This window comes from Pelobates fuscus, chromosome 6 (genome assembly GCF_036172605.1).
Source record: "Pelobates fuscus isolate aPelFus1 chromosome 6, aPelFus1.pri, whole genome shotgun sequence".
NCBI classification, from domain to species: Eukaryota; Metazoa; Chordata; class Amphibia; order Anura; family Pelobatidae; genus Pelobates; species Pelobates fuscus.
The window spans coordinates 285,067,417-285,091,849 of NC_086322.1; the positions used below are offsets into that span (position 1 = coordinate 285,067,417).

General features: G+C 39.2%; 1 protein-coding gene across 1 annotated transcript in view; it reads right to left on the reverse strand.

The window, feature by feature from the left end:
• KCNH6 (potassium voltage-gated channel subfamily H member 6) overlaps positions 1-24,433 on the reverse strand; it is a 200,423-nt gene that overhangs the window by 156,316 nt on the left and 19,674 nt on the right. Inside the window, exon 2 of the mRNA XM_063459354.1 lies at positions 12,990-13,220. Within this exon, the coding sequence (XP_063315424.1) occupies positions 12,990-13,220 (231 nt within the window). The remainder of the gene's footprint in view (positions 1-12,989; positions 13,221-24,433) is intronic.

Sequence of the window (24,433 nt, forward strand, 5' to 3'; positions counted from 1 at the left end):
AGTGTCTTTGTCTTTTTCGTTAACTTTAATAAGCTAACACTTATATACTATACCATAACGGGCATACTCCTACAGGTCTCTCGCTGTGACTACTCAACCCTAGGCTGACAGTTAAAGTATCTAGAACCTAGCATTTATAGCATTATTGTTTGCAGACATTGTTCAAATCTCATCTACTTTTGTTAGCACGCATAATACTGTTGCCTTAGGCTAACCTCTGCCACGACCTCGCAATGTAACTACATAATGCGTACCTAAGCTAATGCATTGTTTAACATTTCTTATATAACAGCCTACCCAGATAGGCATCGCTATCGGAATAGCTTGTTTCTCTTGTTATTTCTCTTGTTATTTCTCTTACAAAACTAAAAATGTGCTGAATACTCATATGCCACTCTATGTTTTAACTGTACGTTACATTACTGCTTGTGAATGCTATTGTGGCGAAACAAGCCAGTTGTTATATCATGCACAACAAAAATAAAGAATTAAAAAAAAAAAAAAAAAAACATGTTCTGCTTATGTCTATACAGCCTCGCTGTCACTGAATGAGTGAGACATTTTAGTTTGGAATTATATATTTAAAGGAAAACTGTTATCGTTTTTTTTAAATTAATATTATTAAAAATAAAAAATGATATGCATCTGGAGAGTATGTAAACACATAATTCTGTGATGTATGCATAGCCCTAGGTAAATAGCCATTTTTAGCGCATCTAATTGCGCCATCTTTAAAGGGCACTGTAGTCACTGTAACTGCTTCATCTCACTGAAGTGGTTATAGTGTCTGGAGTTCCCTTGGTGTCGTCCTTCCATTTAGTGTTAAATTGTTTTTATACTGAATGAGAGTCCCCAGTAGCCCATATCCACTGTGCTACTTGGTCTAATGAGACAGCAGTAGCCTGAGCAACAACAGTGATTGGCTGAGAGTGTCAGCCAATCACAGTGTCCACTGCAGGTGTGAATTGCTTTGGTTAGAAGGAAGTGCCTGAGACCTCCACTGGGGGCAAGGCTGTGGATGTCTACGGACGATTATTTTGTTTTAAAATAAGGGAATGTGGTTTAACAATGAATGGTGGGATGGTGCCAGAATACTCAAGGCACTGTAACCAATTCAATTAAATAAAATGGTTATATTGCCTACAGTGTCTCTTTAAATGCTTTGGTCAGAAACACAGTATATCTTTAATTACAAAATTCTCAGATGCTTTAATACATGTAATATTTTTTTTTTCAACAACACTACAAAAATGGTGACCGTTTTCCTCTTCCTTGAATTTGAAATTCACTTTGTTGCATAACCCTGAAATGTGAGAATTGACAGGAATTCAAAATGAATTCAAAGCCAGATTCAAAATATCCAAAACCGAAAAAAAGAGGTGATTTGGAGAATCTGAGAATTAGAAGCTGTTTACTATTTCCCTCACTGACCAGCTTTGACCAAAAGAGTGCCGTCCTGACAGTAGTACCATCCATATGGCAGTTCTCACGATGGACGCATTGACAGGCTTTTAATGATCTCATCTCACCTCTGCAGGTAAAAGCAAAATGGTAAATGGATCTAAAAGAGCCGTTTTAGAGTTTTGAAATCAATTCTGAGTGAAAACAAGCACTTAGAAACAGTTACTCTTACTACGAGAGTTTGATTTTGTTTGTAGATAGTAAATACAAGTATCCGGTCACACCTGACGGTTTCTTTTGAAAAGACAGTCTTTATTTGAAACACAGAAATGGAGACAGCGTTTCGGCTTCTACGTGAGTCTTTGTCAAGCCTTGAATATGCCTTTAGAGATTTAAATATATTCCTTTTCCCTCTATTTTTTTACTGTGTGATACCGGTCCTTTCTCTACTCTAATGTTCAGTGGAGCATCACAACAAAACAATGGAAAACTTGGACTTGCAGAACTTATTTATTATGACCTGGCTAATGTCCGTTTTCGACTAATATACTTTTGTATCCTGTCCTTACGGCTGTGTAAGAGCATACAGCTCATGTACCAATTTTCACAGCTAACATCTTAAAAAAAGCGCAGACTTCAGCAGCAGGATGGGAGCCACAACAAACTGCTTGTTATTCACCTACAGCTGTTAGAATTTGTCAAAGCGAGTTATATCTCCCACTTTCATAGATCTGTGTCTCGCTAAGCCTCTGTCTAAGGATAGAGGAACAAAGGAGGAAAATAGGAGGGGGCCTCTCTCGATGCATTTGTTATGAGACAGATTCTGGGGAAGCGGTGAGAGACGGAGAATGATGGAATATGAGCATCTTACAGCTCCCTGCGCTAGAAGCAATTATTATATGCTAATGATCTATAAATGGAAAAGACTTTCAAAGGTGTATGTGCACGTGAGCATGTGTTAAAATATGTGTGTGTGTGTGTGTGTGTGTGTGTGTATGTGTGCATTTTTCATACGTACTCAAGTTGTATCTTGTCTACGCGAGAAAAAAAATCTACAACCCACAAAATACAGCCACTATATTTTAATTGGTGTTAATTGTGTCCCCTATCTACCTCTTGCCATTGTTACTGCTTTTGTGTCCTCTGGCATTTGTTGAACAGGACCGTCCAAATGTAGCAGTTACGTGTCACAAATAGAGCAGGTTGTTGAGGTAATACTTACTGCATGACTTAATTACTCATGATTCAAAAAGTGTTTTTTTTTTTTTTTTTTTAAAGTTAATTTTTATCTTTATTTCTAAATTACTTGTATAGTCATAGATAAAAACTGGCAGCAGAAGAAAACCTAATTGTCATTTTCAAATTCATGTTGCCCTCTTATTTCTTGACATGCGGGGAGACAAGTGTCTTGAAGTTTAAATAAGATAATGTTTTGCACCTGTGAAGCCTCACAAAAATGTGATTGCGGATATAGAAGCCTGGCCAGAGTGGCGGATGGGTCATTTTTTCTTCTGGGTGACTGGTTTGAAGAATCTAGGCTAATAACTTCTAGTAATAGCTCTTTATAATTTGCAATTGCACGTACGGCTATAGAGATTGTCTGAAATAGAAGCAAAACCCATAGATAAGGTATTGTTTTCATAATGACTTAACACAGCCTGTAGCCCTCCCACAACTTACCTCTACAAGAGAAGATTCCTTAAGGAGTCTAGGTAATCCCTTTGTCACATTGTGTCTGCAGTATTGGAATCGTACACCCAGAAGGAGTATGTAGAAATGTAAAAAATTCAAGGATACTATGGTGTTAAAGTGGTGACAGGATTAAAGAGTTACTCCAAGCACCATGACTACTTCACAAGGCCTACTTCAATGGTGTAAGGACCTTGTTTACAGAGATGCTAAGTTATTTGATGTTCCTGCTAGAAATGTAACTCTAACTCTGGCAGTGTCATTAGCCAGTCTGGAATGAGAGTTCCGGGCTAACTAATGTAGATTCTCTGCAAACTTCTTGCCCAAATGTTCATTCATTGGCTAAGAGCACTCAGCTGACTCTCTCGGCCATTAAATTATCAGTGGGAATCGGTATCCAACTTCTGCAGACAGATAGAAGCGGCTTGAGTCTTGGTATGAGACATTCAATATCCCAGCAACCTCCATGAATATGAGCTGCATTGCATGAGAAGCTATTCACAGGATTCTCTCCACCCCTATGAGTGCTTCTATACCCTCAGCCCTAGCATCATTTAGTTATTTTCCTTTCTCTTTAGAAGGATTATATATAGTAGGCTATTATTTAGCCACTCTCTCTATTTTTGATGGTGGGTTATTCCTTTTGGCTGACTCTATCTATTTAGATTGGAATCTATGTATACATTGTACTATATACCTTAATAAAGTTATTTATTATTTTTTACTTTAAACATTTACTATCGGAATTGGACTGGGTACTTTTCCTCATGGTTGTCTCTTAGTTAGACCACCTTTGGATTTATTTTCTTCATTTTGTTTCAACAACACAGATTCTCTTTAATACGACTCCATTACCACCAATAACAACCAGCTACGAATGTCGAGATCAAGGACTCGTCTCAACATGTGGTCATTTGCAAACACCTCTGTAGATGCTACACATACTGGCTATAATATGGCAGCCTGGTCAGCCCAGATACTGCAGTCTCAATTTGCAGCCTGATTTATTATATAGGGACTATTGGAGCTACAGCCCTGGAGAACAATGAATTCATGGGCCGTGAGCCAAGCGCTAACCCATATATTGTTGAGCTAGCAAACACCCTGTGTAATTTCTGCTTGCTGTTTAAGTTCTCCAGTACCATACCAAGAGACACTGTAATGCAAGTCCAGCAGATTTTAATCAGCAGAAAAATGATGTTGTGACTTTGAGGTTGTTGCCAACAACCCCTGTAGGGTAGTGACCCAGGGGGCAATTGCCCCTTTATGGCCAGCAGTCATACACCTATATTGGAAATGCAGCATTACAAGTGGATTCAAATTACAAACAGTAACATTAGAAAATGGTCAACATGTGACAGAGACATTGATGTCATGGTCCAGTCTCACCCAGTTCCAGCATCCAATGAAATCAAGAAACACATTCTAAGTTCAGTTAAAGTATTCTAGTTGACTCCATTTACAAATATTCAAGCCTCCCCATTGTACTTTTCACTTTCAATATAGTTTCAGTTATATTTTTTCCAAATCTTGTTCTAATTCATGTGCTTTCTCACCTCTGACTTCTGTTTATAGTCTAGTCGAGTGAAGTCAAGTCTTGTGTGCCTCTAGTCATGTCAGCAAGAAGCAAACAGCATAAATTTAAACAAATAGCTAATTGCGTGTTAATTAACTCTAACACACTGCTGAATAACAACCCTCGGGAGTACTCTCTGCTAACGAATGCATTCATACTATGTGTTATTAAGGTCGATAGACCAGCTAGCAGACCTCTCATCGCAGCCAATCCATTTAGATCAATCATAAAGCCATATTTGACAAAAGCCAGGAAATTATGTGTGAAAACATTTGGCCATATTTTTGACACACTCTACAGTAATTGAAGTTTTTATGGGTATCAATATAAAGTTTGGGCACTTTATTCTTCCTCATACTATATGACTTGATTTATCCGATAACCATATTTAAAGTTTGTGAAATAGAACCCTTAAAATATGTTCTATTAATTTAGTCCCAGATGCTAACCAACCAAACTTCAGAACAGCTTACCAGCTAGACCTTCATGATACATCTTAATAGTCACTGTCCACCTCTGTAGGTTCAATATTGTCTATCGTACTCTTGTTATTTTGAATGATTGATATTTAAGTTAATTCATTTAACTCCACCTTTGGCAACGTCATTAGCCAGTCTGGAATGATAGTTCCGGGATGGCTAATGTAAATTCTCTGCAAACGTCTTCCACAAAGGTTTATTTACTGGCTAAGAGCACTCAGCTGACTCTCTTAGCCACTGAAATACCAGTGGGATTCGTATCTAGCTTCTTTAGACACATAGTGGCTGCTAGAGTCTCAGTATGAGACATTCAATATCCCAGCAACCTCCATCAAGATGAGCTGCTTTGCATGAGAAATGATTTACGGAATCTACAACACAGATTCTCTTTTATGCGACTCTATTACCACCAATAACAACTAGTGAGTGTTATGAATGTCGTGATCACTGTGGCGGAATTGACCTATGTTCCCTTATGTTTCCCTGGTTTGTTCAGTAAAACCGCATTCACCTAATTTTTCCCCTTGTTTTCTTCGACAACCGAACAAAACCACAAAAGATCCAGACCACCTGTATGCTTGTTAACCTCCATCACCCCTGTTAACACTTCCATAATGGTTCACACCTCAGTGTTCTAAATGGTTGGCTGGGTGGCCATCGTTTGTATGTATGAACACGTGGTGGCGGCCATCTTGTTCCCTCAAAAGCAGGCAGCGGTGTTTGGTCATGGAACAAAAATCGGACACACGACCTTGTGAACACCGTTGAACCTCCATCTCCGCCTGCATTCATTTCTATACATCTGAGAAGAACACTGTCCGGTGGAATACAGGTGAAATTCATGCATTCGGTATTTTGTGCATTTTCATGCTCCCGAAAGAGACCGACCGCTACCCCAGATTCTATGGAACTATTTTGGGCAGGAGCCTCGTGTGTGGTCGGTCAAAACTTTACCCCAGTGGTGTTTCGGCTGTGTTCGTGGGATCTGAGCACTTTTCGGATATGTTGTACGCTCAGATCCAGGCTTTCTGGGCATATAAGACTTCATGGTTGTTTTATGTGTGTTTTGGGGTGTCATAAAAATTTTAGATTTTTCTGTACCTGAGAGATAATTTCATTATATGTTTTTTCCCCAGGTAATTGTAAATTTGTAAGGGAAACCCTATGTTTGGGCTTTTGTAGAAAAGGCCATGTGTGGCTCTGAATAAACCAGTTGACTCCCAGTACTGTGTGTCGTCTGGCTACGAAATTTGCTGCCGTTATATAAATAATAATTTTTTAAAAAAAAATTATAATAATACTATATCTGCTAAAAAGTGCTTCTTTCCCAGCTTCTGAGAACACCAGTGGAGATTTTGGATTTTATTATTGTAGCTCCATTACAATCATGGACTCAACACCTATGTGGACTTCACACATACTAATCATAATATGGCAGCCTGGTCAGCTCAGATACTGCAGTCTTCATTTACAGCCAGATTTTTAAAGGGGCTTTTGGAGCTCCAGACCCACACATTGCAGGAAGCCCTTGATGTTTGAGTTTCTCCAGGAGATCATCCGTGAAAACATTTTTGAGATACCCTATACAAATTGAAGGTTCTATGGGTATCAGTTTAATTATACAACTTGTTAACAGTCACTGTTCACTTATATATGTTCAACATTGTCTATAGTACTCTTGATATTTTGCATGATATTTATTTGAATTAAACAGGACGCAAACGGAAACACCTCTCTGTTATGCCTGGATATTGGGCCAAGACAAACCCTTTTCAGTTTAAAAATAACAGCAATTAAAACTTATGAAAAGGCCATGAGCTGATATAAGATAGAACACTGTTCGGTGGAATCATTCCCACGAATGAGCGGCACACGATCAGCATACGATTGAAAGCACCCATTCGGTATTTTGTGCGTTTTCATGCTCCCGAAAGACAGACAAATAGAGTCAAAACAAAATAAATTCAAATAAAGTCCATCCAATATTCACAAGTGCACATACAAAAGTCCCAGGTTATAAAGTTAGTTAGTGATGGGGATATTAAAAACAAATTAGCAAAATGTGCTAGAAAATGGACATATACTGTAGCAATAATAAAATCACATCTTGCTAAATGATAGAGCACTTCATGTGCAAAAATACAACATAAAAGCACATGTAATACCCAAAATTAGGAATTCATATTAGGTAGTGGACCTTTAGCAGCTCCTACTTATGCAAGATATCTATAAAATTAAACAGAAAAGGAACATGGTGCTCTCTGTAACGATATCACTTTATTAATAAGAAGAATAAAAAGTCTCACAAACGTAGAAATCGAAATTGGATAACAGAGCACACTGTCCCTACAGGGAAAGAGGTGCTTTTATTGTCGCTACAGTACATGTCCATTTTGTAACACTTAAACACATTTTGCTACATTGTTTCTAATTTCCCCATCACTAACTAACTATACAACTTCGGAACTTTATTTATGTGCACTTGTGAACATTGGATGGACTTTATTTGAACTTTTTTTGTTTTAGTAGTTGTCTTTCATTGCTTTGTGTATATACTATATCAACTCCTTGTCTTTTATTTTTTCTTATCAGTTTTACTATTGCTGTTTTTTTTATTCTATTAGGTGGTTTTTACAGTGAATCCTTGACTAGTTTTAGAGCGATATGTAGTAGATAGACCCCATTTCTCACTTTTTTAGCCAGGATTTGTTGTGATTTCCCTGCTTCTTAAGTGGTTTTCCCAATAAGCTATCACTGTTCTATGTATCTATCCTTGTCAATTCATGTCGAGTACTTAAGTGGCTGAATACATCATAGAAGTCCAGATGGTGGCTGTTCTAGTATTATTCAAAAGGAGAAGAATGATGAAAAATCCAGATCCAAGGTTATCAAGCATATGAAGAGTTTATCCAGGTTTATACAACAAGGGCAAGAACATTGAGCAGACACAAAATAAATCCAGTTTAATAAGCATAGATGATGGGTATTAAGGAACTGAAGAACATATGGAATTGTAACACCATTTCAATATCAGGAGTTTATTCCATCAAAGTGTGGACCCTGCAAAGTTTTGACCCTGTAAATATGTCTTTGTCAAAGCCTTTGTGGAATAAAGTCCAGAATTATATATTGCTAGTGGTGCAATTCAAATATTATTTGGTTTCTCAATAACCATGATCTAGGCTTGCTGAACCGGTTTACATCCTGTCTGTTAAATAGAATTGTGCAGTTGGTTTTAAATGAATTACAAGTCATCGGACTCTTTGAATTCCAAATATGACAGAATCCTAAAACAAATTAAAAGGAAATGAATGAGCCATTGTGTTTGCTTTGTGATGGGTGGTAAGAGGACTACCACTAAATGTTCACAGATCAAGTGAGAAGTGACCAACAGAGGGAAAAAGCCTGTGGGATATATATATATAAAAAGCCACAATATTAAAACCACTGACAGGTGAAGTGAATAACATTGATTATATATGCCAGAGGATAGGTAATTTTAGGCAGCAAGTGAACAGTCAGTTCTTGAATTTCATGTGTGAGAAGCAGGAAAAGTGGGCAACGAAAAGATCTGAGTGACGTTGACAAGGACCAAATTGTGATGGCTTGACAACTTGGTCAGAGCACCTCCAAAACGGTAAGTCTTGTGGGGTGTTCCCTGTATGCAGTGGTTGGTACCTACCAAAAGTCATAAATGTTTTGCTTGGAAACTTTCGGTCCTGGCATTCATGTGGATGTTACGTTGATGCCACCTACCTAGAGATTGCTGCAGACCTACACCCCCTAATGGCAACAGTGTTGACTGATGACAGTGGCCTCTTTCAGCAGGATAACGCACCCTGACACACTGCACAAATTTCTCAAGAATGGTTTGAGGAACATGACAAAGAGTTGCCTTGGGCTCCAAATTCCCTAGATCTCAATCTGATTGATCATCTGTGGGATGTGCTGGAATAACAAATCTGATCCATGTAGTTTCCACCTCACATATTTCAGGACTTAAAGGATCTGCTGCTAATGTCTTGGAGCCAGATACCACAGAACCCATTCACAGGTCCTCGACACATCAAAGCTGTTTTGGCAGCACGATATTAGGCACGTTGTTTCAATGTTGTTGCTGATCAGAGGATATGTAACGTATATATTAAATGATTAATAAATAATTATATATAAATATAGATTTCCTTCAATGCTCCTCCTTTTTTTCTCCTCTATTGCTTACTTTTTCCTACTTGATCTCTGAAGCAATTACCTGGAAAATGCATGCAATTTTCACGCCATTTTGATTCGTCCAAATTGTTTTTATAAAACGATAGCATGGAGGAAACTCGTATGAACTGAAACACATGGGAAAAATCCCAAATAAGCCAAAAATATCTTTTTTTTTCATGAATTGATTTGGACAAACCAATTTTTTTTTGACGTGCGTAAGTCTACTGCTCAAAGTCATTGTCCCCACAATATAAATACATGGCATAATTACTTATTTGGTTGCTATTTAAGGGCTCGAGGGAACCTTTGAATACAGAACCCATCTTATCCCAACAGAGCTCAAGTCCTCCTCATTACTTTCACTATGGATATCGAGCAGACAAACATCAAATCCAGGCACAATCCTGTGACATGTTTAGGGACATCAAACATAGGTATTGAGGCCACCATCTTTATTCAGGTGAGAAATGGTTCCAAACAAATAATTCAAAGTAAGGACTATGATTGACTGGAAAAGGTAAGGCAGCAGTACAAGAGTAGTTTTCATGGGTTCTTCATAGCGGACAACCTGGGAAAGGCGTAGCATAGGGTCAAAACCCTCCAGACCTAGCAAGGACTGCACCCCATGCATTGTAAGTCCACTGTTTACCTCACTGCGAAATTTGCCATGCTCTGTATGAATCTGAGATTCCAAAGATGCTTGATGCAGTTGTTGCAGTGTTACACATTTTTTCCATATGTTGCATTTGTTTCCCTACAAGCACTGGCATCTGCAGCATAGTGCAAGACGAGACAGGTACCCTCCCTCTGGAATATGCCTTTCCTTTCATTTCAGTGGGTTGCATAGATGTCTATGTACCTTCACCCCATAGGAAGGGTTTCTGCAGACCCCACTGGCTATAAGGATAGATACGCTTTACCCCACTCACAAAATTTAATACAAAGTAACAAAAACCGGCATCACACACAAAGTTAAAATTGCAACTATTCTAGAGAAAACTAAATGCAGACCGAAAAATAATTTATACGCACACAAGCAACATTTAAACCTGTGTGTTCAAACCACGTACACACAATCCACTTATTCCGCATATCCTTTTCACACCTGTCAGTAAGGGGTTTACAGACCACATTACACATTACTAGCGTTCCACTTTGCATTCTGGGAAAGCTGTCTCCTGGGAACTGCGTGAAAAGCAGACACGACCTTGGCATGACATCTTTCGATCTTTAAATATGACATGTGCGATACAGGCAAGTCAGAATGCAGCATTTTAAGGCGAAATGTGACGGAAATGTTCAAGAGTTGAGATCTGTACAAGTCCATGATATGTTTTTATATAATAATGCAAGATTAAAAATCCTGCACGGAACTGCATAAAGCTATGAATATAATGCATTTGTCACTCTTTAAAACAAAGATAAGCCTTTTATTCATTCAAAAGCCCAAGAGATTAATTAAACCTTTCAATGCCAGATGTGACTGCATCCAATTTAATGATTGCATTGTGCATTTCTATTTCTCTGTAAGTAAAGAAGTTAATTCTGATTTGGGCATAAAATAAGTGATTTTAACGTGTTGGGCAGTGGAACCTCTTAATATCTCAGTAAACAGTAAAGCATAGTGTCAGGGCTGGCTCAACACATTCTCCTATCTGGATCCAAGTATAAAATGCTGTCCCCGCCTCGAGACTAGGGTAGGTGGCATATGTACTTGCTCAGAAAGAGAGTGGACCCACCCAAGGAAAGGGCACGTCATGTCAATCATGTTAGCTGGCCCACTATGTGCTTGGTCCCAGTGTAGTGAGAGTGAATCTAATGATGAGGTTACGCTACGTTGTCTGAGGACAGTTTCCTGGTGTCCACAAAAGTGGGACACCGGGTAACAAATCCAGGATGACATGACAGAGGCCCAAAATAGGAAATTTCCCACTCGATTCAGCACATTTGGGATACCTGACATATTCAAATTTGTCACATATAACTAATTCCCCAATCACATATATACATACAACATGTATCACAAACATGTAACTAATCACAGATGCACCCACTTAACAACACACATACAAACACAGACACTAACTCGTGCATGCTTTCAAACACAGACACTCTTTTTGCAGCTAGATCCATACTTACTACCTTACTATATTGCTCCATGGGCAATCCCAAACCCATATGGGCTGGCAGAGCATAAAAAGTGTTTTGTTTTTTTATTTAACCCAAATGGCATTTGAAGTTATAAAGCATCCATCTGTATTTTTTTTTTCCAGACAAATAAAAAATGTATAAAGATGAAACTTTTTTGCCAAAGAAAATATGTATTTTTTAGATATATTCTAGATGCTTAGCGTTCACTGACAGCCTTCTCCTTCAAATGCCCAGAAGCTCCACTGTCTAAATTGCAAATACATGCAGACAGAGAAGGTCCATTGGAATACTGAGACGTTGACACGTATTCATTATCTGCACAGAACGCCAGAATGCTGTTAACTGTGTAAGCTGACTATTTAAATAAAGCACTGACACAACTGGACATGCTTACCGAAGATTGCTCTCTCTATACATATATATGTACACGTAAGCAATTTATTCATAGTGCGTTATACTGTAACTTGTGCTGATAGGATACAATTGCCCACTTACCACACTATTTTCTTTAAATCATTACACGCATTCTACAGGGACAGTTTTTTTCTCTCCTAACCATTTCATCTTTGCAATGTACTTTTTCGAACAGCTAGATTATACAGTTATATAAATTTGCAGATATTACAAAAAATGCCCATGACCATTATTAGTGTCTCGAGGTCGCCTATGAAAGTTCTACGTATGCCTGTCTCACATGCTCTGTAGTCTTTCTACTAATGCTTAGCTCTTGGGACAAATTACAGAGCGTACTAAAGGACTTATAAGTATGTATGGATCTTCGAAATAGACTGCATGCAACCAGACACCCAGGTAACAAGACAAATGGGGTATCATACTCTCTTCTTTTAAAATGATCTACTAATCTATAAATATGTTAGCTGTTCTACGGCTATCAAGTATATAAATAATGTAAGCAGATCATAATTGGATTTAGTCATGCTATGTGCCTTTAAATGTGTATCTTCTTTCAAGGCTAAGTGAAAAACGTTACTAACACATATGATGTAATAGTCGAGTTATGCACAACAGAGTGTCTTTGATGATCTCAATGTTATCTCTTGTTCTGATTAGAAACTGTTTAAATCCCTGGTGTCCACACTGCTCTCTGCCATCTATGCACTCCAGTGCTCTTTCTGCTCAACATTTGAGAGAAATGCTTGACGCTCAATCTATATAGGTTGTAAACATGTTTAAAGCAGAGATAGACATCCAACTTTGCAGAGGGTTACTAGGAATTCTCAAAGGTTCCATCAGCAAGCAAGGCAACTAGGTCAACCGTGGACTTGAAAAACTTGACTGACCATCATAGCCACTAGAAAAGACATGTATTAGAAAACAAATACTACGTCAGTTGTCTACTACATATCTACAGACCTAAGGTCATGGGTTCTAACCGTGCTCCTCCGTCATGTGATGTGAGTGACATTTATCATAGCATTAAAAAGACAGGCTTGAAAATAGGATGTTTAGACATGTCTTACCCTCCTTCCTGTAGTACAGGATCTCCAGTTTCCGTTCATCGGCCCCTAGCAGGGCCTGTGTAAGTTGGGTGATGCTGCTGTGCGTGGTTTCCGGCCCGGTGAGGAAGTCACAGGTGCATGATCTTTGCATAACTTCGACTCTGGAGTACCCGAACATGTCGCAGAAGCCATCATTGCAATAGATTATGGCACAATTGTCCATCTGAGCATTTGCAATCAGGAACTTGCGACCTAGAAGGAAAAGAAGAGAATCATTCATAGTGGGGGAGATTTCTCTTAATATCATATAAACCATTATGGAGTACTTTTCTGGGTCAAAGCACTAAATAAGAAGCAATTGCAATCGCGGAAAAAGCAGACACATTGCATTGTTGATTATTATTAAATGTTTGCAAGAATGCATCCCTTTTCCGATTAAAACACTTTGATAAGTCCCGTACACAATGTTTAGTGAATAGATTCCTCACGCACACACACGCAGGCACGGTTATTTCGTAAAGTGAAAATTCGAAATGAATAAAATTTAAGACCAGTTAGTTTGACCTTAAAGTTCAAATTAACTTTGAATTCTCAATTAAGTCAATATCCCTGATGGCCTTTACATGGCTAACTACATAGGCTCATAAAACATTTTAGCAACAGAAATAGCCAACAGATCATCAACTGTATCTATTAGAAAATAATATTAAAATTTGTAGAGTTATATAAACTGGTAAAATGTATATTAAAACAATTATTGTAACGCATCACCTGTATATCTCAGGTGATGTACCTGTATAACAATATTTGTTTTTGTATTTGCACTGTAGTAAGTTGCGTTGTGTTTGACCTCACCACAATCTTTTTGGTAACTGGCTAAAATGTATATGGCAGCAATGAAAGCACTTGGTTATATAATTATTTCCCAAATATAAATGAATAAGAGGATGGTCCTTCAGCTGTAAAATAATTTATGATCACTAGTGATAATGAATTAGGATGATAACAAGTGCATATATGGCTCCAGAGCATGTAAGCATTAATCCAAAACCCAGGAATTGTGGGTAACTGGCAACATTCCATTTTAGACTACTCTCTAAATCAGGGATAAGGCCACCTTGAACGTTCCACATGTTGTAGGGATAATTGAGGGCAATATATTTTAAATAATATGCTGTGAAACATTTGAACCATTAATAATTGTATTAATATTAAAAATATCAATTGTTATTAATATGAATATGGATCTGATAATATTATTATAGGACCACACCCACAATTTTGTTTTAAAGAGACACCTACTATTTTACCTCTGATCCTAAATTCTTGTAGTTCACTTTAATTGTATAACTCAATATAACACACGGTAACTATATTACTTGAAAATATAATTGTGACCACCACAATCTATACGATAGCAACATAACCAGTGATCATACTATATGTATAAAAGAAAATTGCTTCAAACATGTCAGAATAAATTTTCCATAGCAGACAACAAAATCTGAATAATGAGCAATTTAGTTACTGGCTCATAGAATTTATCACCAACGAATGTCAGCATAATATAATGCATTAACATTTAATATTCTTCACCTTAATAGACAGGGTATCCTATTACAATGTCTCCTGCAATAAAGAAACTTAAACCGCATGTATTTCTAGAGTTTTAAAGAAAGAACGTAATCCACATTTGCTGCTTCTACAAAATGTCAATTACTCGTTTAGACAACCTCTAATAACCAACTATTTCCACAAATGGTTGCAAACCAAATCATCTTTTTCCAATCCACTCAGCATCTAAACTCTCTCAGCCTGGAATTGCAAACTGATATTATGCAAATGCATTAAAAAGAAACGGTAATAAGAATAACTATATCCTGATATATTGGTATGCAATAAGGTTACGCAGAACAAACCAATAAATAAATAATATGAGCATGTATTTAAAAAAAAAAAAATACTTGAAAGATTTTAAGTAACTCTGTATCTACACTAAACAACATGTCTGACAAGGTGGAGCCAATAATGAAAAAGAAAACAAAAAAAAACTTAACCTTAATCCTAGGTTTAACTCCTCTTAAAAATTAAAGACCTCGTACCCCAATATTAAATTTAACCCCACTCTAACCCTAAACTAAATAATCGCAAACACCCCTTTTACCACAACTCATACCTTTCATTCTCTTAACACGAAACACCCTGTGCAATATAACTCTGATGTTAGCCAACCATCTCCTTAAAGGAAAAAGCAAAGCACCATAACCACCAGAACTGACTACTCAGAGCCATTGAGTTAAAGCTTAGCTTAGGAGAGCTAACAGGATACTGTAATGGAGGTAGTGAGGAGGACCCTGAATGACTCCAGATAACTCCATACAATGGGGGGCCACAGGACACTCCTGTAAATCCGCCTCAAGTAGGCCCTTGTTTTTTATTTAAGAGCAATTATCCTAGGCTTTCTTTTTACATATTTTGTCAGTACCAAAGATACCAATTTGCTACCTCGTACAGCCAAATAAAAGAAGTTAAGAGGCCTGGCTGAATATTTGAAAGCAACTATTTTTTTGAAGATGGCATAATTCAATAAAAATTTCACACACACAACTGATCAAAAAATCTGCTTCAAATAAACAAGCTCAAACGCCTTGAAACTATTTTATATTTCCATTTGATTTTTCTTTAAAAGTTATTCGGAAAGTTGCACTTCAAACGGTAGATCCCCTTAGGAGGTATTTGCTCTTTTGAGTGAGAAGCGCTATACTTTTGCCCATAGAGGCAGTAGTATCCATCCCGTTTTTGGTTAAGGCCTTCATAAGCAGAATATGTTGGGTTGATCTTTAACAGTCTCTGTAAAAATGTAGAAAACAGAAGCAAAGAGCGTCCCAGAAGACTGGAGCAAAGTGGTTTTCCAAGAGAGTTTTCTCTAAAGCAGCACTGTCACTTTTGAGTTTTTAATACAGATAGCACGTTTCTGAAAAACTCATGACTGCCTTGGAGTTTCACTGAAATTCCAATGCATTGAGGAGATATGACAAAGTAGGTACAAAGTAGGCAGCCAAGTGGGACTGAGCTTCTTCTAACGAGCATATCACTGTGTATGCTCAAGGTCATCTATGGACACTGGTGATGTTGCTATTGTAAAGGTGAAACCACAAGGAGCCAAAGACCAAGTCAAAGAAGACTTCAGGTGGGTCAGGTAAGTATATCTACCTGCCACTTCCTAACAGCACAATGTAAGCAGGCATGGCACTTTGGGGGGGGGGGGGGGGGGGGGCTTTCAAAATAAATGGTAATATTCCAACCTAAAATCTGACAAAGCATCATAGGATTGATATGCTTGATGACAAAAACAAAAAAGATTGGAACAGCTCACAAATCCACGATAATTGCTCTCATAGCCACCACTGTTTAGTAGTCCAAACTCCAAAAACACACTGTTGCTGGTCAGCTATGCAGAAATGTAACTAACAAAAATCGATGCTCCAGGGCTTACATAAAATAAAACGTGATTTTTATTGAAGAAATCAAAAACATCCCATTGTAGAGGCAAATTACAACATATACTCTGCTGACATATTGTAATACAAAGACCACCAAGTTTTCCACCTTAAGCGTTTTGTGAATGACCATACTTAATCATAAGCATAGGGGTAGCGATATAGCGTGTGCTCTTAAATTTGTAAATCCACTTAATACATTTAACTCTTGAAGTTCTAAAAACACGGAACGCTAGTATTCTTCCTAGTATTCTGTACTGCTCACCATAAAGGAAAAAATGTACTGTGATTGAGTTCCTGTACTCTGACTGAGTACCTCCACCAAGTAAGCTTCCTTGTCTCTGCCAGGATCTCTGGACCACTCAGACTCAGTCGCCGAAGCTTGATTGCCACTACCTAGCATTCTGTGGTTTTGCAGCTTCAAGAGTTACATGGAATAAGCATTTTTTCCCTATTTAAGAGCACGTCCTACTTGACTACACCTATACCTATGATTAATTGTGGTTACGCACAAGACACGTAAGGCAGAACTTTGGGTGGACTTTGTATTACTATATGTCAGAAGAGTATATTTGCTTTCTTCAATAAACATTACGTTTGCTTTCTTCAATAAACGTTACGTTTTACCTACTTACCGGAAATCCTTCAGCATCAATTGTTGCCATAAATATTTGATAATTTACTCCTTTATTTTTACCACCCCTGAGTTAAAATCTTAATGTCTCTTTAAATAGCAAATCATAGATCTATAGAATTGCCATCGAGAGTGGGACTGAGATGTGAATCATTTCAGTAGAATCTTTACATTACCATGTTGAAATAAAGAAATAATGAGACCGTATCTGAAGCAAACAAGTTTTGGGATTTTATAACAGGCGCTAGAAGGTCAATGTGGACAAGATAACTAATTATATTTCGTGTTCGAGATGGCAAGACCTTCGTGGTCTTTAAAAGGTCTTATGACTCCTCTACCTGCTCACATTCAATTTACCAGAACTGGAAACAAGTTATTAAGAGCATTATTCATGAAGCCAATGTGAGCCTTTAATGGTGTAACTGAAAATATGTATTGTGGTTCAACGTTTTGTATTTCTGTCCTTTTTTAGTAACGCAATTGCATTTGTTTCCATTTCCCATTAATAGATGCTGTTATAATTTCAAAAGCACTCTGGACGAGACAAAAAGCCTAAATAAAACACACCCAACGTAAGAATACTGATACAATAATATTGTTGGAAAATGGGGGTCACAGAGGACACGCTGAGGTTTGGAGAGAACATTGTCACGGTAATAGCTTTTCTCTGTTAAAGGGAGACAGACTCCAAAAAATAATCAAAAGGGGTCATGATGTACTTTTAAAAATATACTACTACAAGGGTCTGCTAGAATTCTCTCCAGTGTCTCCCTGAAATGGTTCCCAAAGTTTACACTTGACGTTTCCGTTGACATATAAATGGTTATTGTCTGAGTCACTGTTTTCACAATGAAGGAGCATATTTAATCTATATGTCTTAGACGTCTCTATGTGAGCTAATTGTATCACATATTCGTAAAAAAATAACTATGACAACTAACTAGAAAATTCTAATGATCACTTGTAGTTACTATATGGTTTTGATCTGGACAGTCATTTTTAAGGCATCAGTTATCTCACTATGTCAGTTTAGTTATACTGCTAAATGCACACACTACACTTTGCAAAAATAACATCCGCCCCTTGGGACCCTGCTTAAATTCACCCCTGGTTTTATTAATGGCCTTTATGGGTTTGATAACTTGTCTGAACGTAAAATAATTATTGGTTGTGTTACCTGTACACAGGCAGGGAATTTTACTAATTATATACATACAAACCACTGTAAAATATGTCTCCATTGTGCGGATCTGAGACTCTGCTTATTCACCAAGAAGATGGGATGGCAAGGCCAAGCGCCCCAAGCCAAAGGAACGTAGATTTGTGGCACTGCAGCAATCATTTATCTATCAAAATTCGAACACAATTGCACACTTTCTTGCCTCAATTTAGGGTTTGCAGATGAAAGAGGTTGCAAACTGGTTAACTGAAACTTTTACACCTTCTACAAAACTTAGGGTCTTAGAGGATCCTACACAGATCTCCCGCCGCATGCACAGTGAGACACTGTAGGCTGTATTGTGCATCAGAACACATTGAGAGAGTATCATTAGACGTCAAATACGTCTTGTATACTTGTATACTTTTCCAGTGTGTATTTTTCTGCACTTATTGAGGTGTATATTACATTATGCAATGACCTGGTTAACATCTATAATTTCTAAAGTATGTAAAAATTTAAAACACCTTGGACTCTAAGTGTTTTCTTATTTTTTTTTTACTTTTTCTAAACACCTTAGACACACTTGGGTAATCTCTAAATCCTAGACTGTTAGGTGTGCTTTGAGGAGAGGGTTGAGGAGCATCATAGGAAAGGGATATTTTAATTTGTGCATTGTATTGTTTGAATGTTTGGGTGGCATTCCATAATATCTGGATATATTACAGTCCCTAGCTATTTTGCTAAAAAAAATCATAGAAAATGTGAAATGAATTTTAATTTCATGGCATAAGATTCTATTTTACAAATGGCAACATCGGTGCTCTAGTCAAGCACATTTTCTTCTGTTGCGTAATATCTGCAGTCAAACCACTTGAGCTGTAGAATGGGGTTCGGTTACTTTGGGAAAGTAAATGATTTTTTCCTGATATGTTACTAAAACGGAAAAAAAAAATGTTTTCTTTCAGTGTCATGGGTTATTTGACAAAGGTGAAGATTGGTAAAATGTATTACGAAGTTTTATGTGAACCTAAGGTCTATCACAAAATAATTATACTAGAGGTCATTTAAAAAAGCAGTTCAAGGACCTTAAAATAAATTGTCCATTAGTTTTCACGCTCCACCTTTAGAACTTTGCCCCATAGTTGCACAAATGACACCACATTGGGTTTTAGTCTGAAATCTCAACTCTAATTTTGCATTACAGTAAGTGGCAGAGCGAGGCTCTTGTGTAAGGCAGAGTGAGCATATTAAAAATCTATGTTTCTCCATAAAGGCCATATATATATAGTTGTTATTATTATGTTATTATTTATATAGCGCCAACAAATTCCGTAGCGCTTTACAGTGGGTGGACAAACAGACATGTAGTTGTAGTTAACCCAAAGTAGTGGATAGCGCTAAACAGGTTTGGTAAAAAGTGTAGCACTTATGATAATAGAGATCTTAGAAATCAGCAGCAATCACTAAATATGTCTAAAACAATCCTATATCCCAAAAAAGATGTTGCACTAGAGTATTACTATGTGTATCTAGTAATTATATATCCCACCAGTAAACCTTCATAAAAATCATCTGAAAAGATACATATATAGACAATATAGTGCAGACCATCTGATTTTCAAATATTCTTGTAGTGCACACTTAAATAGAAAATTGTGAGTTTACACTCACATTTCCCAGAGCCTACTGAACCCTGGCTCTGGGTAGGATAAGCATCTATGGAGAGGGAAAGGTTCGCAACATATTTTTTTGGATATTGGATTGTTTTAGACATGTAGTTGTAACCAGACAAGTTGGACACACAGGAACAGAGGGGTTGAGGCACTGCTCAATGAGCTTACATGTTAGAGGGAGTGGGGTATAGTGACACAGTAACAGAGGGATTGAGGGTCTGCTCAGTGAGCTTACATGTTAGAGGGAGTGGGGTATAGTGACACAGTAACAGAGGGATTGAGGGCCTGTTCAGTGAGCTTACATCTTAGAGGGAGTGGGGTATAGTGAAACAGTAACAGAGGGATTAAGGGCCCTGCTCAGTGAGTTTACATGCTAGAGGGAGTGGGGTATAGTGACACAGTAACAGAGGGATTGAGGGCCTGTTCAGCGAGCTTACATGTTAGAGGGAGTGGGGTATAGTGACACAGTAACAGAGGGATTGAGGGCCCTGCTCAGTGAGTTTACATGCTAGAGGGAGTGGGGTATAGTGACACAGTAACAGAGGGATTGAGGGCCTGCTCAATGAGCTTACATGCTAGAGGGAGTGGGGTATAGTGACACAGAAACAGAGGGATTGAGGGCCCTGCTCAGTGAGTTTACATGCTAGAGGGAGTGGGGTATAGTGACACAGTAACAGAGGGATTGAGAGCCCTGCTCAATGAGCTTACATGTTAGAGGGAGTGGGGTATAGTGACACAGTAACAGAGGGATTGAGGGCCTGTTCAGTGAGCTTACATGTTAGAGGGAGTGGGGTATAGTGACACAGTAACAGAGGGATTGAGGGCCCTGCTCAGTGAATTTACATGCTAGAGGGAGTGGGGTATAGTGACACAGTAACAGAGGGATTGAGGGCCTGCTCAATGAGCTTACATGCTAGAGGGAGTGGGGTATAGTGACATGGAAACAGAGGGATTGAGGGCCCTGCTCAGTGAGTTTACATGCTAGAGGGAGTGGGGTATAGTGACACAGTAACAGAGGGATTGAGGGCCTGCTCAGTGAGTTTACATGCTAGAGGGAGTGGGGTATAGTGACACAGTAACAGAAGGATTGAGGGCTCTGCTCGATGAGCTTACATGTTAGAGGGAGTGGGGTATACTGATAGAGTAACAGAGGGATTGAGGGCCCTGCTCAATGAGTTTACATGCTAGAGGGAGTGGGGTATAGTGACACAAAAGGTAAGGATAGTATTAGACTAGTGACAGTTGCAAGAGAGGAATCAGTCGGGAGCTATTAACAGTTTAATTGACACGCTTACATTGCTAAACACAAATACACACACCAGTCAAGCCATAAGACTTTTTTTTTTTTTTTAGACCACAGAAATATCACTTTAACAGTGCTCTCACTACTGCAAGGGATTCTGGGTAGGGTTTTCATCCACACCACAACTCTTTTGGTATCTATAATATATGTATATATGTGTGCGTGTGTGTGTGTGTGTGTGTGTGTGTGTGTGTGTGTGTGTGTGTGTGTGTGTGTGTGTGTGTGTGTGTGTGTGTGTGTGTGTGTGTGTGTGTGTGTGTGTGTGTGTGTGTGTGTGTTGTGTGTAGTCCTCGATTGAATATTTTTTAAAAGCTTTTTAAATAATGTAATATTTTTAAATCAACTTTTAAGATGATTTATTTTCAAAATATTAAATACCAAAAAATATATCATGAATAAAAAAAAGAATATCAATATATTAAAAGTCCAAAAATATTAAATCAAGACCTACATTTCTAAAAATGGGACATTCACAATGGAATCAGGAAGAATATGTCCATTCTATTCCATTCTATTTCCTCTACTTTTTAGAACCTTGATGTGCGCATTGCAATTTTTTTCATTGAACTATGTGCTGTGGAAAACCAACCAGGAAACTGCAAATTATAGTCCGAAATAATAATATAGATGGAAAAATAGCTGTACATTTCTGAAAATTTCAGATAAAGTTCGGATTTTTTTTTTATTTCCTGGAAATCACATTTCCTGGAAGAGAAAAAAAATCCCATGAGATAAAAAAAAATTAAATAAAATTAAAAACAGGATTTAGCATTCCTATAAAATGTAATACTGAGATATCTGAAAGAGGAAATAGGCAAATGTCTCATAGATCACTGGTTGCATTTTCACCAGTCTTGTCAGTTTAATCCTCCAGAACAGGTGTTCGAGAGGTTAATGTACAAATATACAAATACAGCTGACATGAGCTATCATCTTTGCCGAATAAAGCATTCTGCATGATCCTGCCGGGATCTCTGAAAACGTAAAGCAAACCATCTGTTACCTTCACCGCTGGATATAATTAAATGGACAACTGACAAAGCAGCAAGACTCGAACTCCCTGCTATATTAGCGGCTGTCACCTGTTCTTGTGCACACTCCCAGGAGGGTCACTCATCAAGGTCTTCAAAGTGCCAGATTAGCATTGAATAAACCCACCCACATCTTGCATTATCCTTCAAGCTCCAAACTTCACATGTGGGTCTGTTACATTCTACCAGGGCCGGATTAACATAGGGGCTGATGGAGCTGCAGCTCCAGGCCCAGGCCCATGGAATAGGCCCATTGATTTAAAAAAAAATGTAAAAAAAATATATATTTTTTATTTATTTATTTTTTACCTTTTTTTTTTTCACACATTACTCTTAGGGATTCCACCTGGCTTTTATTTTATTGTCACAGCCAGTATTTGAGGCTGCCTGGCTGGTGCCAATATTGCAGTGATACTGGCAATACAAATGCTGGTATTTTTCTCAGTATAAACAAGAGATTACTATGCAATACCAGCACTGGCCAGTAGGGGTCACTGTATGTGGAGACAGGCAGGGATAGGAAGTTCAAGCAAATCCTTCCCTGCCTATCTATACTCACTGATCTGCAGGGGTGCAGCTACAGAGAGTCCAGACAGCAACTCCCACCCTGCAGTGACAGCCTACAGCTCAGAGAAGTAAGGGATGGGGGAAAGGCTGCAAGGAGACATACACTGAGACACCAAGGGACATTGGGAGACATTATGACACAGACACATGGGGACACAGTGTTCCCATGTCTCCCAGCCAGTGTCCGTGGTGTCTCAGTGCTCCCTAGTCTCCCAGTGACCCCTAGTCTCCCGGTGCCCCCAGTCTGCCAGTGTCTCACTGTCCCCATGTCTCCTAGTGACTCAAGTGTCTCAATGTCCACATGTCTCCAAGCTAGTGTCCCTAGTGTATGTGGCCCTGGTGTCTCAGTGTCCCCATGTCTCCCAGTGCCCCCATGTCTCAATGTCCCCATGTCCCCCAGCCAGTGTCTCTAGTGTCTTTGTCCCCATGTCTTCAAGTGTCCCCTATTTTCCCAGTGTCCCCATGTGTCCCAGCCAGAGTCCCCTAGTCTCCCAGTGTCACTGGTGTCTCAGTGTCCCTAGGTCTCTCCGTGTCCCCAGGTCTCCCCGTCTTCCTAGTGTCCTAGTGACATGGGGACCCTGGGATACATGGGGACACAGGGAGACATGGGGCATTGAGACACTGTGACACATAGGATCACTGGGAGACCTGGGGACACGACATTAGGGGACACTGGGAGACATGGGGCACTGAGACACTGATACATAGGAACACTGAGACCTGGAGTAATCGACACATGGGGGCAGGCCCGGACTGGCCATCGGGCACACCGGGCAAATGCCCGGTGGGCCGCGATGGCCGTGGGGCCGAGGCCGGCAGGGGAAGTCCCAGGATCTCCCCTGCCGGTCTATGCAGGGCCGGCACTATCCGAGCGCCGGCCCCGCTGTTTTCAATGATGGGCCGGTTGGGAGATCAAAGATCTCCCTCACCGGCCCACATAGAGAATATTCCGGCCGCCAGCGGTGAGAGAGGGAGGGAGCCAGGAGAGGACCCGGCGGAGCTCTATCTTGCAGCTCCGCCGGGTTCCTCTCGCGAGATCCGGAGCGTTGCCATGGCAACGACCGGATCTCGCGAGAGTGAACTCTGAACTCTAGCCCTCAGGCTAGAGTTCACTCACCCACTGGACCACCAGGGATGGCGTGAGAGTGCCTGAACCCCCCCTCCCAGGTACCACAATGCCGGTCCCCCCCTCCCAGGCTAAAAGGTAAGAAGGGAAGGGGGGACATACATTACTTTTTTTTGTTTTTATTTACCCCCCCAAACACACACAATCCCTTCTAACATGTATACACACCCATCACACACATCACTCTCACACACATCACTCTCACACACAGCACTCTCATACACATCACACTCAGCACTCTCACACCCATCATCCACAGCACTCTCACACACAGCACTCTCATACACATCACATACAGCACTCTCACACACAGCACTCCCATACACATCACACTCAGCACTCTCATACCCATCATCCACAGCACTCTCATACACATCACACTCAGCACTCTCACACTCAGCACTCTCACACCCATCATCCATAGCACTCTCACACACAGTACTCTCACACACATCACACTCAGCACTCT